This window comes from Salmo salar, chromosome ssa01, assembly GCF_905237065.1.
Source record: "Salmo salar chromosome ssa01, Ssal_v3.1, whole genome shotgun sequence".
Taxonomy (NCBI): Eukaryota; Metazoa; Chordata; class Actinopteri; order Salmoniformes; family Salmonidae; genus Salmo; species Salmo salar.
In genome coordinates this window covers 106,976,797-106,995,932 of record NC_059442.1, presented here as the reverse complement: position 1 = coordinate 106,995,932, position 19,136 = coordinate 106,976,797, and the positions used below count along the sequence as shown (strand labels likewise).

At 45.5% G+C, this 19,136-nt stretch overlaps 1 protein-coding gene across 5 annotated transcripts in view; it reads left to right on the top strand.

Annotated features, from left to right (window-relative positions):
• ehbp1 (EH domain binding protein 1) overlaps positions 1-19,136 on the top strand; it is a 400,782-nt gene that overhangs the window by 320,492 nt on the left and 61,154 nt on the right. For all 5 annotated transcript variants that reach the window (XM_045687294.1, XM_045687320.1, XM_045687312.1 and 2 more), the window contains one exon: positions 1,991-2,114. In XM_045687294.1, the coding sequence (XP_045543250.1) occupies positions 1,991-2,114 (124 nt within the window). The remainder of the gene's footprint in view (positions 1-1,990; positions 2,115-19,136) is intronic.

Here is a 19,136-nt window from a genome sequence, read left to right as displayed (position 1 = left end):
TCTCTCTCTCTCTGTCTCTCTCGGTCTCTCTCTCTCGGTCTCTCTCTCTCTCGGTCTCTCTCTCTCGGTCTCTCTCTTTCTCTCTCTCGGTCTCTCTTTTTCTCTCTCTCGGTCTCTCTCTCGGTCTCTCTCTCGGTGTCTCTCGGTGTCTCTCTCTCTCTCTCGGTGTCTCTCTCTCTCGGTCTCTCTCTATCGCTCTCTCTCGGTCTCTCTCTCTCTCGGTCTCTCTCTCTCGGTCTCTTTCTGTCTCTCTCGGTCTCTCTCTATCGCTCTCTCTCGGTCTCGGTCTCTCTCTCTCTGTCTCTCTCGGTCTCTCTCTCTCTGTCTCTCTCGGTCTGTCTCTCTCGGTCTCTCTCTCTCGGTCTCTCTCTCTCTGTCTCTCTCGGTCTCTCTCTGTCTCTCTCTATCGCGCTCTCTCTCTCTCTCGGTCTCTCTCTGTCTCTCTCTGTCTCTCTCGGTCTCTCTCTCTCTGTCTCTCTCTGTCTCTCTCTATCGCGCTCTCTCTCTCTCTCTCGGTCTCTCTCTGTCTCTCTCGGTCTCTCTCTATCGCTCTCTCTATCGCTCTCTCTCGGTCTCTCTCTCTCTCGGTCTCTCTCTGTCTCTCTAGGTCTCTCTCTCTCGGTCTCTCTCTGTCTCTCTCTATCACGCTCTTGGAGTTAAAACCTACTGGATGGTATCTCTCCAGGAACAGGGTTGGAGTTAAAACCTACAGGAGGGTATCTCTCCAGGAACAGGGTTGGTGTTAAATCCTACAGGAGGGTATCTCTCCAGGAACAGGGTTGGAGTTAAAACCTACAGGAGGGTATCTGTCCAGGAACAGGGTTGGAGTTAAATCCTACAGGAGGGTATCTGTCCAGGAACAGGGTTGGAGAGCCCTGCACTAGACACTTGGGCTGAAATAAGGGCGATGGGGACGAGTGTGAATGACTCAGAGGTAAACGTGGGGGTGACCCCTGACCCCATCCATACAGGTTGAGTAAATTAGGACAAGAGGGAGCATAATAGTGAATCACAAGAGAAAAAGGTTTGGGTTGAGTAGCGTGTGTCGGGAGGGAACTCTAGTCAGTTTTTCTGACTGCAGCGTTTCCAAGTGTGTCGACTAGAACTAAAACACTAAAATAAAAGTCCTTATCTTCTCTGGTAAAGCTTTGCTGTCTATCTCTAGCCACCGCTCTCTGAAGAGGGAGGGAGAAGAGAGAAGGAAACAATAAGAAGAGAACAATAACAACAACAAGGCGGCCATTATCGTGGGGCCTTCTCAGTCTTCAAACGAAAGCCTTCCGTTTAAAAGAAAACCTCCTCTCTCCCTTTCTTCTCTCTCCACCGTTTAATAAATGACAATGTTTTGATGCTGTATGTGATTCCTGTTTCATGAGGAATTCTAACCCCTCTTTCTCTCCTGTCTTTCCTTCTGTTTATCTCTCTGTCTTCTGTCTTTCCTTCTGTTTATCTCTCTGTCTTCTGTCTTTCCTTCTGTTTGTCTCTCTGTCTTCTGTCTTTCCTTCTGTTTGTCTCTCTGTCCTCTGTCTTTCCTTCTGTTTATCTCTCTGTCTTCTGTCTTTCCTTCTGTTTATCTCTCTGTCCTCTGTCTTTCCTTCTGTTTATCTCTCTGTCTTCTGTCTTTCCTTCTGTTTATCTCTCTGTCTTCTGTCTTTCCTTCTGTTTATCTCTCTGTCCTCTGTCTTTCCTTCTGTTTATCTCTCTGTATTCTGTCTTTCCTTCTGTTTATCTCTCTGTCTTCTGTCTTTCCTTCTGTTTATCTCTCTGTCTTCTGTCTTTCCTTCTGTTTGTCTCTCTGTCCTCTGTCTTTCCTTCTGTTTATCTCTCTGTATTCTGTCTCTATATCTTTATTTTCTGTCTCTTGTTTCTCTCTCTTCCTCTGTTTCTCTCTTTCTGGATTTTCTCTCTGTTTCTCTTCCTCCTCTTTACTTCTCCTTTCCTCTCTCTTCTCCTCCGTCTCCCCTTCTTCTCTCTGTTCTCCCTCTACCAGAAAGCGTTCAAAGACACCAGTCAGTACGTGGTCGGGGAGCTGTCTGCTCTGGAGAGCGAGCAGCGCCACATCGACGCCCGGGCGGCGCGCGTGGAGAAGAGGCTGCGCTATCTCATGGACACAGGTACCAAGCCCAATTACACTGGAAAACTGTTTTGGCAAATTGAGCGTTTCACACAAACTCTCACGGAGTTGGGGAAGTGTGTGTGAGGCTGTAGTGTCCCAAATGACACCCTATTCCCTACGTAGTGCGCACTACTTTTATGGAGCCCAATGCACTATATAAGGAATAGAGTTCCATTTGGGATGCGGGGTGGAATCTTTGAAGCAGTGAATGTTGTGTAGCTACGGAGGGAAGGAGGGAGGGAGGAAGGGAGGGAGGGAGGTGATACGAGGGGCTGGCTGGTGGATATGAAAATGGGGGAGAGTGGGAGTAGAGGGTGATAGAAGGGGGAGAAGGAGTATAGATGTGGGGAGAGAAGGGGAGACCTCTCTGGGCCAGGGTGATAAGAGAGTCTTCATGGGAAATGATAACCAGGCCTGATAGTGTCCCACCAGTGTGGGGGGGGGGAGCCCCCAGCCAGCCCGATAGTGGGGGGGAGCCCCCAGCCAGCCTGCTCAGCTCACTTTGAACAGTGTGCTCAGCCATGCATAGCCCCTCCCCCCCTTCCCCAATACATATCTGGTCTTCAATGATATGCAGCAGAAGGGGAGAGGTGGAGGATTGGTGGGGGTTAAGTGAGGGGGGGGGGCATTTAAAATAATGCAAGAGGTAACACACAACACACACTGAGAGCACGACACACACAGACACACTTAACCCAACACAACAACACAGACTCACACACTGAAAAGTGTGATGTTTTGGCTTCCATACAGGCTGATTGGTGTGGCTGGAAGCGTTGGCTGGTGTGTAACCTTGTAAAGACATGAAACAGACAGGTGTCTGAGCCAAGGGGCTCGGTTCCATTCAGTCATGTACTGAAATACCAGAAGAGGACTGCGGCACAAATTGTACACTATTCCCTACATAGTGCACTACTTTTGACCAGATCCCCCATAGGGCTCCCGTCAAAAGTAGTGCACTTTGTAGGGAATAGGGTGCCATTTGGGATGCAGACTAGCATTCTGTTACTGCTACTAAACAATTTATCCTCACAAAAGAGTAGGCTTTGGAAAAATTGAAAAAAAAGAGAGAGGGAGGAGAGAGAGAGAGAGGGGGAGAAGAGAGAGAGAGGGGGAGAAGAGAGAGAGAGGGGGGAGAAGAGAGAGAGAGGGGGAGAAGAGAGAGAGAGCGGGGAGAAGAGAGAGAGAGAGGGGAGAAGAGAGAGAGAGAAGGGGGAGAAGAGAGAGAGAGGGGGAGAAGAGAGAGAGAGGGGGGAGAAGAGAGAGAGAGGGGGAGAAGAGAGAGAGAGGGGGAGAAGAGAGAGAGAGGGGGAGAGAGAGAGAGAGGGGGAGAAGAGAGAGAGAGGGGGGGAGAAGAGAGAGAGAGGGGGAGAAGAGAGAGAGAGGGGGGAGAAGAGAGAGAGAGGGGGGAGAAGAGAGAGAGAGGGGGGAGAAGAGAGAGAGGGGGAGAAGAGAGAGAGAGGGGGAGAAGAGAGAGAGAGGGGGAGAAGAGAGAGAGGGGGGGAGAAGAGAGAGAGAGGGGGAGAAGAGAGAGAGAGGGGGAGAAGAGAGAGAGAGAGGGGGAGAAGAGAGAGAGGGGGGAGAAGAGCGAGAGAGGGGGAGAAGAGAGAGAGAGGGGGGGAGAAGAGAGAGAGGGGGAGAAGAGAGGGGAGGAGAGAGAGACAGAGGGGAGGAGAGGGAGAGACAGAGGGGAAGGAGAGGGAGAGAGGGGGGGAGAGAGGGGAGGAGAGAGAGAGGGGGAGAAGAGAGAGACAGAGGGGAGGAGAGGGAGAGAAGAGGGGAGGAGAGGGAGAGAGGGGGAGAAGAGAGAGAGAGAGGGGGAGAGAGAGGGGAGAGAGGGAGAGAAGAGAGAGAGAGAGGGGGAGAAGAGAGGGGGGAGAAGAGAGAGAGAGGGGGGAGAAGAGAGAGAGGGGGGAGAAGAGAGGGGGAGGAGAGAGAGAGGGGAGGAGAGAGAGACAGAGGGGAAGGAGAGGGAGAGAAAGGGTAGAAAGCAACACCAGTGTGGAGGGATTAAGGGTTTTACTGCTCCTCCCATATCGAGACATCTCTCCTCTCTCTGTTTCTCTCTCCCTCCCTCCATCTCTCTGTTTGTTGCATACGCCTCCCTTCCTCCCTCCATCCCTCTCCTCTCATCCCTCCTCTCCCGCCGTGCCTTCCTCCATTCCTCCTCTCTCTATCCCTCTTTCCCTCTCTCCCTCCCTCCCTCTCTCTCTCCCCCTATCTCTCTTTCTCTCCATCTCCCTCCCTCCCTCTCTCTTTCTCCCCCTCTCTCTCCATCCATCTCTCTCCCTCATCCCTCCATATCCTCTACCCCTGTAGGAGTGAATACCATTGTGTCCGTCTGAAGGGTTTTCCCCCACCCCTGATAAAGCAGCCTTAGCTGGATACGTTGTTTACCGGAAAACACACACACACCCTCTTTTTCACAAACACACACCTTGAGCCAGATTGATATTCCACAGCTCCAGCCCAGCCAGCCCCCCTGTAAATAATCAGATAGTAGATAGGTAGTGAGGCAGCAGGGTGGAGGATGGACGCTGCCTACACAATAATAATACTACTAGTATCAGGGAGAGAAGAATTCACCCCCGGATACGTCCCCAGAAAACCCTTGTAGCATCACTCAATGACATGGAGAAAATGTAGTTTGGGTAAACACGGAGTGAGTGTGTTGGGGGGGTTCGCTTCTTCTATTTCCCTCTCTTCCTGGTCCTCGAAGGCCGCAACGGTATTCGTTCACCTGTTTCCTCTCTTCTTTTCCTCCCCTCTTCTTCCCTCTCTCCTCTTACCCTACCCTCTCTCTTCCTCCTGTCCTCTACCCTCCTCCCCTCTCTCCTCCTCCCCTCCTCTCTCCTACCCTCCTCCCCTCTCTCCTCCTCCCCTCCTCTCTCCTCCCCTCCTCCCCTCTCTCCTCCTCCCCTCCTCTCTCCTCCCCTCCCCTCCTCCCCTCTCTCCTCCTCCCCTCCTCTCTCCTCCCCTCTCTCCTCCTCCCCTCCTCTCTCCTACCCTCCTCCCCTCTCTCCTCCTCCCCTCTCTCCTCCTCCCCTCCTCTCACCTCCCCTCCTCCCCTCTCTCCTCCTCCCCTCTCTCCTCCTCCCCTCCTCTCACCTACCCTCCTCCCCTCTCTCCTCCTACCCTCCTTCCCTCCTCCCCTCTCTTCTCCTCCCCTCTCTCCTCCTCCCCTCCTCTCACCTACCCTCCTCCCCTCTCTCCTCCTACCCTCCTTCCCTCCTCCCCTCTCTTCTCCTCCCCTCCGTCCCTCCTCCCCTCTCTCCTCCTCCTCTCCTTCCCTCCTCAACAGGTCACTGATCAGTTTAAGTAGTGGATGGGTTTAACTCCCTACTTTAATTAGAAGTGATGCCATTAAGCAGACTTACAGTAAAGCAGACACCCATTTTCCTATAGGTGGCCCCAGCAGGAATGGAACACATGACTTTAGCGTTGCCTGCGTCATGCTCCCCAGACTGAGCCAGGCATTACACCACCTACGGCAGTTTCTGGGTGGTATCCCACTTCCTGTTGTAAAATATATCAATAAAAACGGACTTTCCAAGATGTCCTACTTGTCATTGGTCATTGTTAAATAAATAAATGTAATAAATATCTTAACGTATTTACCTGTAACTTGGCCACTGAGGAACATTCACTGTCTTCTTGGAAAGCACTCTGTCAATTAGGTTAGTATTGTGGAGTAACTACAATGTTGTTGATCCATCCTCAGTTCTCTCCTATCACAGCCATTAAACTCTGTAACTGTTTTAAAGTCACCATTGGCCTCAAGGTGAAATCCCTGAGTGGTTTCTTTCCTCTCCGGCAACTGAGTTAGGAAGGACGCCTGTATCTTTGTAGTGACTGGGTCTATTGATACAACATCCAAAGTGTTATTAATAACTTCACCATGCTTAAAGGATATTCAATGTCGGATTTTTTATTTTTACCCATCTACCAATAGGTGCCCTTCTTTGCGAGGCATTGGAAAACCTCCCTGGTCTTTGTGGTTGAATCTGTGTTTGCAATTCACTGCTGGACTGAGGGACCTTATAGATAATTGTATGTGTGGGGTACAGAGATCAGGTAGTTATTACAAAATCATGTTAAACATTGTTATTGTACAGAGTGAGTCCATCCAACTTACTATGTGACTTGTTAAGCACGTTTTACTCCTGAACTTTAGGTTTGTCATAACAAAGGGGTTTAATACTTATTGACTCAAGACATTTCAGATTCTCATTTATAATTAATTTGTAAAAATCTAGAAAAACATAAATCCACTTTGACATTATTGTGTGTAGTGACCAAAACAATCTAAATGTAATCCATTTTAAATTCAGGCTGTAACACAACATTTTGATAAAGTGTGGAGGTGTGAATACCTTCTGAAGGTTCTGTGTGTCTAGCTGGTCCTGTCCCATGTGGTGGGCCTTTAACAAGAGCCGTAGCATGGCATGTTGACCCATCTTGACATTAGACTACTTTACAGGTCTGAAAACATCTGAATAACTTGGTTCTGGAGCGTACTGTTCTGTTAACGTGTGTGTGTGTGTGTGTGTGGTAGGATTTGTAGCGTGGAGTGCTTTTGGGCTCATGGTTAGATCAGAAGAGAGCGTTGACTCATTCCTGATCTGTGTGCTTCACCGCAACGTTTTCTTCCTTTCCTCCTCCCATCTTTTCCTCCTCTCTTTTTCTCTCCTCTCTTCCCCTTCTCGCTGCCTCTCTTATTTTCTCTTTATCTCTCCTTCTCCTTTCCATTTCTCTTCCTTCTCTCTTTCTCTCTCTCCCCTCTCTTTCTTTCTCTCTTTCTTTCTTCTCTCTCTCCTCCCCCTCCCTCTCTCCCTCTCCCCGTATTCCCCAGTTTCTTCCCCCAGCAATGCTTTCTGAATTCTGCACCGGTTTCCTCTGTTCTATTACGCGGTACGAGACGGTGGTTCTCCCCAGATGAATACAAAGTAATTGGGGTGGTTAATTTATTTACTGGGAGGCAGTTCACAGCACATTGAATAATAGAGATAATTGAACAAGAATTGTCAAGTGTCTTCTGATATCAGGCACATTACAGAAGAGAGAGTGGCATAAAACTGCCTTTCTATGCTTCCATTGTTTATGGTAATGAAGTACAGCCATTAATTCCTTGGTGGCCTTCCAAGCTTATGGCAGGCCCCATTGTTGTGTGTGTATTAATATGTAATCAGTAAATAGTTTAATTTCCTAATCTGCGTTCGGAGAATTCACTTTCTAACAGCTCTTAATTACTGCAGGGTTCTAACGAGCCCCATCGCCGTGCCGACGCAGAGCACGGCAGCCAGGCAGCCAATCAGAGTGCGGCAGCGGGTCGGGGGGATTTGAATTCCTGGGGCGCTGCTCTCCGCCTAATGAACTTGTTATTCCTGGACTGGGGGGAGTAGAGTGTCCTTCACAGCATAACAGTTAACAACGTTGGGAGAACGCTCACCTAATGTTAGGGGAATGATAATAGTTATTGATGATATAACAAAATTCATATTTTTATCACGATGATACAATACCTTTCTTCCTGGGCCGACGGGAGTGGTGTGTTTCCTTCACAGCATAGCAGTTGACCACGTTGGGAGAGCGTTTACCGAATGTTAGAATAATAAATATTAATAATGGTTATACAGTACCAGCCAAACGTTTGGACAAACCAACTCATTCCAGGGTTTTTGAAATAACACATATGGAATAGTAGTAACCAAAAAACTGTTAAACAAATCAAAATATATTTTACATTTGAGATTCTTCAAAGTAGCCACCCTTTGCCTTGAGGACAGCTTTGTACACTCTTGGCATTCTCTCAACCAGCTTTATGAGGTAGTCACCTGGAATGCATTTCAATTAACAGGTGTGTGTTGTGACAAGGTAGGGGTGGTATACTGAAGATAGCCCTATTTGGTAAAAGACCAAGTCCATATTATGCCAAGAACAGCTCAAATAAGCAAAGAGAAACAGCAGTCCATCATTACTTTAAGACATGAAGGTCAGTCAATCCGGAAGATTTCAAGTACTTTGAAAGTTTCTTCAAGTGCGGTCGCAAAAATCATCAAGCGCTATGATGAAACTGGCTCTCGTGAGGACCGTCACAGGAAAGGAAGACCCAGAGTTACCTCTGCTGCGGAGGATAAGTTAATTAGAGCTACCAGTCTCAGAAATTGCAGCCCAAATAAATGCTAGTAACAGACACATCTCAACATTAACTGTTCAGAGGAGACTGCGTGAATCAGGCCTTCATGGTTGAATTGCTGCAAAGAAACCACTACTAAAGGACACCAGTAAGAAGAAGAGACTTGCTTGGGCCAAGAAACATGAGCAATGGACATTAGACTGGTGGAAATCTGTCCTTTTGTCTGATGAGTCCAAATTTGAGATTTTTGGTTCCAACCGCCGTGTCTTTGTGAGACGCAGAGTAGGTGAACGGATGATCTCAGCATGTGTGGTTCCCACCGTGAAGCATGGAGGAGGTGTGATGGTGCTTTGCTTGTGACACTGTCAGTGATTTATTTGGAATTCAAAACACACTTAACCAGCATGGCTACCACAGCATTCTGCAGCAATACGCCATCCCATCTGGTTTGGGCTTAGTGGGACTATAATTTATTTTTCAACAGGACAATGACCCAGAACACACCTCCCAGGCTGTGTAAAGGCTACTTGATTAAGAAGGAGAGTGATGGAGTACTGCATCAGATGACCTGGCCTCCACAATCATCCAACCTCAACCAAATTGGGATGAGTGGACCGCAGAGTGAAGATAAAGCAGCCAACAAGTGCTCAGCATATGTGGGAACTCCTTCAAGACTGTTGGAACAGCATTCCTCATAAAGCTGGTTGAAAGAATGCCAAGAGTGTGCAAAGCTGTCATCAAGGCAAAGGGTGGCTACTTTGAAGAATCGAAAATATATTTTGATTTGTTTAACACTTTTTTGGTTACTACATGATTCCAAATGTGTTATTTCATAGTTTTGATGTCTTTACTCTTATTCTACAATATAGAAAATATTCAAAATAAAGAAAACCCCTTGAATGAGAAGGTGTGTTCCAACTTTTGACTGGTACTGTATATCTATTTTTAAGTTTGTTATTTTAGTTATTGTTATAACTACAATATGATTCCCCAGGGCTGGTGTGTGTCCTTCACAGCATAGCAGTTCAAAATAATAATAATTATTAGTATTATTGATAATAGTTATAATTAAATTAAATGAATTTCTCTGTTTTAATCAGGTGAGTCTTAGAGTATCTGTTTCAATAGTAAAATGATCAATGTTTTTTTAGTTATTATTATTATTATTATTAGTCTGATTCTATATCTTCATTGTCCACTGTCTCTATTTCTACCATCATCATCTTTATTATAACTATCGTTGATATTATTGTTCTCAGTACTTCTATGCTTCTTCCTGTTAGACAGAGGTGTTGCACTAAGAAAGAAAACATTTAAATCAAATACAGGACTTGACTGATTCCTTTTTCATCCGTGTGGCACTAAGGGGCCTCAGAAATCAAATATATATATATATATAACGCTTAATGTCTTTATTTGGAATAGTATTTATTTGGTACTCGAGCTGAATGGTTTTGTATTGTTGTCATTCTAAATAGCCCTGTCAACATCATCAGTATTATCCCGTTGTGTATTGTGTGATATTGTACCAAAGAAAAATATCACATTTATAGAAATTTCAGCTATTCAAAATACAGAATAGGATTTAAATGTATTCTATTCAGCGTTCTGGAATCCTCTGGCCTTCTTCTGAATGCCCCCGACCCAACCTGCCCCCTGTACCTATCTACACACACACACACACACACACACACACACACACACACACACACACACCCCACCTGCCCCCTGTACCTATCTACACACACACACACCCACTCACCCACATGACTATTTATACATACATCCTATTCCAAATGACTATATAACCTGTAACAATGGACGCAATTATCTAAAGAATGGCGATCAGCCCGGCGCCGAGCCGCCCTCACCTGCTGCGCTCTAGATAAGCGATAAACAAGAAGTGTGTGTGTGTGTGTGTGTGTGTGTGTGTGTGTGTGTGTGTGTGTGTGTGTGTGTGTGAGACTGCATGTGTGTTTGAATCAGTTTTTAGCCTGGCGCATAATGAACATATGTTTAAAAAGTGCACTCGAGGATGATTAGATTATTGCCACTGGGTTTTATTGCTGCCTAATCCCTTTCTGTGAGCAGAGGCATCACACAAGAGGAAGAGGGGATATGGCCATACAGCGAGGTGTCTGTCTGTCTGTCTGTCTGTCTGTCTGTCTGTCTGTCTGTGCACAGACAGACCTATGCACAGACCTACGCACAGACCGACAGACCGACAGACAGACAGACAGACAGACAGACAGACAGACAGACCTACGAACAGGCTGACAGGACAGGCCACCAATATGTATTCTATCTTCAGTATAAATGAAGTGTTCTTTGTTATTATTTTGAGCAGCCTCTAGTGTAGTGTAGTCAACAGCTTCTAGTGTAGTCAACATCCTCTTGTGTAGTCAACAGCCTCTAGGGTTGTAGTGTAGTCAACAGCCTCTAGGGTAGTGGCGCAGTCGGCAGCTTCTGGCGCAGTGGTGAAGTCAACAGTCTCTAGTATAGTAGTGTAGTCAACAGCCTCTAGTGTAGTAGTGTCATCAACAGCCTCTAGTGTAGTAGTGTCATCAACAGCCTCTAGTGTAGTAGTGTCATCAACAGCCTCTAGTGTAGTAGTGTCATCAACAGCCTCTAGTGTAGTAGTGTCATCAAGAGCCTCTAGTGTAGTAGTGTCATCAAGAGCCTCCAGTGTAGTAGTGTAGTCAAGAGCCTCTAGTGTAGTAGTGTCGTCAACAGTCTCTAGTGTAGTCAACAGCCTCTAGTGTAGTAGTGTAGTCAACAGCCTCTAGTGTAGTAGTGTCGTCAACAGCCTCTAGTGTAGTCAACATCCTCTTGTGTAGTCAACAGCCTCTAGAGTTGTAGTGTAGTCAACAGGCTCTAGTGTAGTCAACAGCTCTAGGGTAGTGGCGCAGTCGGCAGCTTCTGGCGCAGTGGTGAAGTCAACAGCCTCTAGTGTAGTAGTGTCATCAACAGCCTCTAGTGTAGTAGTGTCATCAACAGCCTCTAGTGTAGTAGTGTCATCAACAGCCTCTGGTGTAGTAGTGTAGTCAACAGCCTCTAGTGTAGTAGTGTCGTCAACAGCCTCTAGTGTAGTCAACAGCCTCTAGTGTAGTAGTGTCGTCAACAGCCTCTAGTGTAGTAGTGTCGTCAACATCTTCTAGTGTAGTCAACAGCCTCTAGTGTAGTAGTGTAGTCAACAGCCTCTAGTGTAGTAGTGTCGTCAACATCTTCTAGTGTAGTCAACAGCCTCTAGTGTAGTAGTGAAGTCAACACTCTCTAGTGTAGTCAACATCCTCTAGTGTAGTAGTGAAGTCAACAGCCTCTAGTGTAGTCAACAGCCTCTAGTGTAGTCAACAACCTCTAGTGTAGTAGTGCAGTCAGACTCTAATGTAGTAGTGTCGTTAACAGCCTCTAGTGTAGTGTAGTCAACAGCCTCTAGTGTAGTCAACAATCTCTAGTGTAGTCAGCGGCCTCTAGTGTAGTAGTGAAGTCAACAGCATCTAGTGTAGTCAGCAGCCTCTAGTGTAGTAGTGTAGTCAGACTCTAATGTAGAAGTGTCGTTAACAGGCTCTAGTGTAGTCAACAGCCTCTAGTGTAGTCAACAATCTCTAGTGTAGTCAGCGGCCTCTAGTGTAGTCAGCAGCCTCTAGTGTAGTAGTGTAGTCAACAGACTCTAGTGTAGTCAACAGCCTCTAGTGTAGTCAACAGCCTCTAGTGTAGTAGTGTAGTCAACAACCTCTAGTTTGGTAGTGCAGTCAACAGCCTCTAGTGTAGTAGTGAAGTCAACAGCGTCTAGTGTAGTCAGCAGCCTCTAGTGTAGTAGTGTAGTCAGACTCTAATGTAGTAGTGTTGTCAACAGCCTCTAGTGTAGTCAACATTCTCTAGTGTAGTCAGCAGCCTCTAGTGTAGTCAGCAGCCTCTAGTGTAGTAGTGTAGTCAACAGCCTCTAGTGTAGTCAACAGCCTCTAGTGTAGTAGTGTAGTCAAAAGCCTCTAGTGTAGTCAACATCCTCTAGTGTAGTCAACATCCTCTAGTGTAGTCAACAGCCTCTAGTGTAGTAGCGAAGTCAACAGCGTCTAGTGTAGTAGTGTCGTCAACATCTTCTAGTGTAGTCAACAGCCTCTAGTGTAGTAGTGAAGTCAACACTCTCTAGTGTAGTAGTGAAGTCAACAGCAACTAGTGTAGTCAGCAGCCTCTAGTGTAGTAGTGTAGTCAGACTCTAATGTAGAAGCCTCGTCAACAGCCTCTAGTCTAGTCAACAGCCTCTAGTGTAGTCAGCAGCCTCTAGTGTAGTCAACAGCCTCTAGTGTAGTCAACAAGCTCTAGTGTAGTCAACAGACTCTAGTGTAGTCAACTGCCTCTAGTGTAGTAGTGTAGTCAACAGCCTCTCGTGTAGTCAACAACCTCTAGTGTAGTTTTGTAGTCAACAACCTCTAGTTATGCTAATTTTGAAGCTACATGAGTGGTGTGAGAGAATGATGCATTACTCTGAGTTACACACCAACACACACACACTCTCTCTCTCCCCTCACACACAAACAGCCAGTGTCTGCGGCTTTGGGTATATTATCAGGCCTCCAGTTCTTTCAGAAACGTATGGCTGCTAAAGAAGCTTACCATTAATGAATGTAACTATGTCCAGATGACACCGTGCTGGAGCCTTGTAAGCTGCAGGCAAGACTCGTCTTCACCCCGTATGCCAGGGCTTAAAGACACAAGAATGGCATTTCACCAACTTTAATGGGATACCCAGTATAATCTGGCAGCACCAAGAGAAGAAAACGTGTTCCCACTATAATACTCTAAGAGGGAGGGAGGGAGGGAGGGAGGGAGGGAGGGGAGAGAGAGAGAGAGAGAGAGAGAGAGAGGGGTTGTTGTGTCTACTGTAATCAGCATTCCCTTGTTTTGTTGTTGTTGTTGTGTTGTCATAGCCTTTTCTCTCTCTCTTGTTTTTTTTTGTGTAAATGAATGTTGGTTGGGTAAGTCGTTGACTGAGTCCTTGTCTTGTAACGGCTATGGCCGAGTCCTTGTCTTGTAACGGCTATGGCCGAGTCGAGTCGTTGTCTTGTAACAGCTATGGCCGAGTCGCTGTCTTGTAACGGCTATGGCCGAGTCGCTGTCTTGTAACGGCTATGGCCGAGTCGTTGTCTTGTAACGGCTATGGCCGAGTCGCTGTCTTGTAACGGCTATGGCCGAGTCGCTGTCTTGTAACGGCTATGGCCGAGTCGCTGTCTTGTAACGGCTATGGCCGAGTCGCTGTCTTGTAACGGCTATGGCCGAGTCGCTGTCTTGTAACGGCTATGGCCGAGTCGCTGTCTTGTAACGGCTATGGCCGAGTCGCTGTCTTGTAACGGCTATGGCCGAGTCGCTGTCTTGTAACGGCTATGGCCGAGTCGTTGTATTGTCTGTCTGCTTTTCTGGTATGTCTGTGGGAAGTTTTGGAGAGTTTGGAGGAATTTGTACGTTTTTATCAGTGACCTTTTTAATAATAATAATAGAATTACATAGGATTTAAAATGCCTTTTAAAAAAACAAGGAGACTGTACATGAAAAAAGAGAGGGGAGAAAGGAAGGATTAATCAATTAAATAAATTAAATTGTGTTTAATCAATTAACTCACAGGCCAATAGAGATGAGGCTCGTTGGAAAAGAAGCTCTCTTGGCTATTGCTTCCAGGTTATTTGTTAATTGTTAAAGATATTTGTTGTTAGCATGGACAGCAGTTCACAACTCACTGACTTTAAGTGCTTATAGTCAATCTTAAAATCAGTTGTATTTGGGAGAGAAAAATCTCTGGAATTTGCCTAAACCTATTGCCTTTTTACCCTTTGAGGGGTGAAACAAACTAATCTGGTCGTTAAGGGGGTCTGTGTGTGTGTGTGTGTGTGTGTGTGTGTGTGTGTGTGTGTGTGTGTGTGTGTGTGTGTGTGTGTGTGTGTGTGTGTGTGTGTGTGTGTGTGTGTGTGTGTGTGTGTGTGTGTCTGCGGGGGGGTCAGAACACAGATTTAAAAAAATAAAAACGAAAAAAAACTCCCACCCCCTTAATCTCCTCTTTGGCCATTTGAATGTTTGAGCAGCAAAACTATTTAATTACTTAACTGCACCAATACCCTCTACCCCTAACCCTAACGCACAAACACAATCTCTCTCTCTCTCTCACACAACATCATACCCCCCCTCCCAGATGTGCAGTGTTGTTTCCCAGCTCAGTGTCAGCAGCCCTTTTCTATAATTCTTTACCAGTTGGGATGAAAGGGGGATTTTTAGGAAGATTAGGGGGACGGGGTCCTCTAGGCATTGTCTGACAATCTTCAGATAAAACCAGCTGGGTGGATGGAGTCCCCGGGAGAGAGAGGGGGAGTAGAAGAGGGGGTAGAGGGGGTGACTAACCACTGCTGTTCAGAGACTACATGGAATTTAGACTTTTCTAAACTGGCGCGGAAATGATCACTGAGAACCCTCCTCTCCTTTCCCTTTCTTGCTTTCTGACTTTTCTTTTTCAGCCCCCTCTATATTCTCCCCCTCTGTTTGTATTCTCGCTTTCCTTTAAATACACTACATGGCCAAAAGTATGTGGACACCTGCCCATCCAACATCTTATTCTAAAATCATAGGCATAAATCTGGAGCTGGTCCCCTCTTTGCTGCTATAACAGCCTCCACTCTTCTGGGAAGGCTTTCCACTAGATGTTGGAACATTGCTGCAGGGACTTGCATCCATTCAGCCATAAGAGCATTAGTGAGGTCGGGTACTGATGTTCAACAACTAAGCCTGGCACGTAGTCAGCGTTCCAATTCATCCCAAACGTGTTTGATGGGGTTGAGGTCAGGGTTCTGTGCAGGCCAGTCAAGTTCTTCCACACTGATCTCGACAAACAATTTTTGGATGGACCTCGCTTTGTGCACTTATTATTTTTTTAATTTTACCTTTATTTAACTAGGCAGGTCAGTTAAGAACAAATTCTTATTTTCAATGACAGCCTAGGAACAGTGGGTTAACTACATTGTTCAGGGGCAGAACGACAGATTTGTACCTTGTCAGCTCAGGGATTCGAACTTGCAACTTTTTGATTACTAGTCCAACACTCTAACCACTAGGCTACCCTGCAGCCCCACTTGGGCATTGTCATGCTGCAACAGGAAAGGGCCTTTCCCAAACTGTTTCCACAAAGTTGGAAGCACAGAATCGTCTAGAATGTCGTTGTATGCTGTAGCATAAAAATTTCCCTTCACTGGAACTAAGGGGCCTACTGCTAACCATGAAAAACAGCCCCAGACCATTATTCCTCCAAACTTTACAGTTGGCACTATGCAGTCGGGCAGGTGGCGTTCTCCTGGCATCCACCAAACCCAGATTAGTCCGTCGGACTGCCAGATAGTGGGCGTGATTCATCACTCCGTAGAACACGTTTCCACTGTTCCAGAGTCCAATGGCGGTGTGCTTTACACCACTCCAGCCGACGCTTGGCTTTGCACACGGTGATCTTAGGCTTGTGTGCAGCTGTTCAGGCCGTGGAAACCCATTTCATGAAGCTTCCGACGAACAGTTCTGACTTGCTGATGTTGCTTCCAGCGGCAGTTTGGAAATCGATAGTGAGTGTTGCAACCGAGGACAGACGATTGTTACTCTCAATGCACTGTCCCGTTCTGTGACCTTGTGTGACCTGCCAAAAAAATACAAAAAAATATCAAGTTAACCAGGGCAGCTGTAGCAGGGCAGAAATTTGACAAACTGACTTGTTGTAAAGGTGGCATCCTATGACGGTGCCACGTTGAAAGTCACTGAGCTCTTCAGTAAGGCCATTCTACTGTCAATGTTTGTCTATGGAGATTGCATGGCTGTGTGCTCGATTTTATACACCTATCAGCAACGGGCGTGGCTGAAATAGCCAAATCCACTCATTTGAAGGCGTGTCCACATACTTTTGTATATATAATGTAGTTCACTCTGAGCTGAATTTAGCTGCTGGCAGACAGAGCAGGGCAGACAGAGCAGGGCAGACAGAGCAGGGCAGAACAGGGCAGACAGAGTAGGGCAGACAGAGCAGACAGAGAAGGGCAGGCTGAGGCTGTTTCTGGGCCTGCTACTGATATGGCCGATTAGCTTTAGTGACAATATTCACACACAGACTCACACACACACACGAGCATACACACTCACTCATACACACTCACACACACACATGAGCATACACACTCACACACACACACATGTTATTCTGAGAGGCTGGGGGACAATGACTGCTTATGATAATCTCTTCTTTATTGAACCGTCCTGCCATCGTCCCCGACAACGCTTTCATCTCCACCGCCACTGCGACCCCGGCCCAACAGCCAACAACAGACACATAGCAGAGTATAGCAGGCCGGATTACACACACACACACACACACACACACACACACACACACACACACACACACACACACACACACACACACACACACACACACACACACACACACTGAGCAGAGCAGATCAACACACACACACACTGAGCAGAGCAGATCGACACACACAGCTGCTAAAAGCCACTAAGACACAAGAGTTCTATTCTGTTTATTTTATAGTTATATTATTTTAGCTTAGGCCTTAGTTTTTCTTCTTCTTACTAAATGTCCCTTTGATTTAAATGTAGCAGCTTGTTTGGCTAGAAATCATTTAAATGCCTTTTAAATCAGTTTTATTATCCACTCTTATATTGTCAATGTTAAACTTAGTCTTTATCCGCATTGGTAGAGAAATCAAAAAGAACACGTCGTTGATCTAGAATCTAGACCCACTGCTGTACATAGTGTTCTGTCTTTAACTAACAGTTAGGATCTAGAATCTAGACCCACTGCTGTACATAGTGTTCTCTGTCTTTAACTAACAGTTAGGATCTAGAATCTAGACCCACTGCTGTACATAGTGTTCTCTGTCTTTAACTAACAGTTAGGATCTAGAATCTAGACCCACTGCTGTACATAGTGTTCTCTGTCTTTAACTAACAGTTAGGATCTAGAATCTAGACCCACTGCTGTACATAGTGTTCTGTCTTTAACTAACAGTTAGGATCTAGAATCTAGACCCACTGCTGTACATAGTGTTCTCTGTCTTTAACTAACAGTTAGGATCTAGAATCTAGACCCACTGCTGTACATAGTGTTCTCTGTCTTTAACTAACAGTTAGGATCTAGAATCTAGACCCACTGCTGTACATAGTGTTCTCTGTCTTTAACTAACAGTTAGGATCTAGAATCTAGACCCACTGCTGTACATAGTGTTCTCTGTCTTTAACTAACAGTTAGGATCTAGAATCTAGACCCACTGCTGTACATAGTGTTCTCTGTCTTTAACTAACAGTTAGGATCTAGAATCTAGACCCACTGCTGTACATAGTGTTCTCTGTCTTTAACTAACAGTTAGGATCTAGAATCTAGACCCACTGCTGTACATAGTGTTCTCTGTCTTTAACTAACAGTTAGGATCTAGAATCTAGACCCACTGCTGTACATAGTGTTTCTGTCTTTAACTAACAGTTAGGATCTAGAATCTAGACCCACTGCTGTACATAGTGTTCTCTGTCTTTAACTAACAGTTAGGATCTAGAATCTAGACCCACTGCTGTACATAGTGTTCTCTGTCTTTAACTAACAGTTAGGATCTAGAATCTAGACCCACTGCTGTACATAGTGTTCTCTGTCTTTAACTAACAGTTAGGATCTAGAATCTAGACCCACTGCTGTACATAGTGTTCTCTGTCTTTAACTAACAGTTAGGATCTAGAATCTAGACCCACTGCTGTACATAGTGTTCTCTGTCTTTAACTAACAGTTAGGATCTAGAATCTAGACCCACTGCTGTACATAGTGTTCTCTGTCTTTAACTAACAGTTAGGATCTAGAATCTAGACCCACTGCTGTACATAGTGTTCTCTGTCTTTAACTAACAGTTAGGATCTAGAATCTAGACCCACTGCTGTACATAGTGTTTCTGTCTTTAACTAACAGTTAGGATCTAGAATCTAGACCCACTGCTGTACATAGTGTTCTCTGTCTTTAACTAACAGTTAGGATCTAGAATCTAGACCCACTGCTGTACATAGTGTTCTCTGTCTTTAACTAACAGTTAGGATCTAGAATCTAGACCCACTGCTGTACATAGTGTTCTCTGTCTTTAACTAACAGTTAGGATCTAGAATCTAGACCCACTGCTGTACATAGTGTTCTCTGTCTTTAACTAACAGTTAGGATCTAGAATCTAGACCCACTGCTGTACATAGTGTTCTCTGTCTTTAACTAACAGTTAGGATCTAGAATCTAGACCCACTGCTGTACATAGTGTTCTGTCTTTAACTAACAGTTAGGATCTAGAATCTAGACCCACTGCTGTACATAGTGTTCTGTCTTTAACTAACAGTTAGGATCTAGAATCTAGACCCACTGCTGTACATAGTGTTCTCTGTCTTTAACTAACAGTTTGGGTTTGCATAATTGATGACTGTTTAGTTAACTAATTGCGGGCCTGAAGACATAATTGATGACTGTTTAGTTAACTAATTGTGGGCCTGAAGACATAATTGATGACTGTTTAGTTAACTAATTGCGGGCCTGAATACATAATTGATGACTGTTTAGTTAACTAATTGTGGGCCTGAAGACATAATTGATGACTGTTTAGTTAACTAATTGTGGGCCTGAAGACATAATTGATGACTGTTTAGTTAACTAATTGCGGGCCTGAATACATAATTGATGACTGTTTAGTTAACTAATTGTGGGCCTGAAGACATAATTGATGACTGTTTAGTTAACTAATTGTGGGCCTGAAGACATAATTGATGACTGTTTAGTTAACTAATTGCGGGCCTGAAGACATAATTGTATTTGAGTTATGCTAGTCAGTT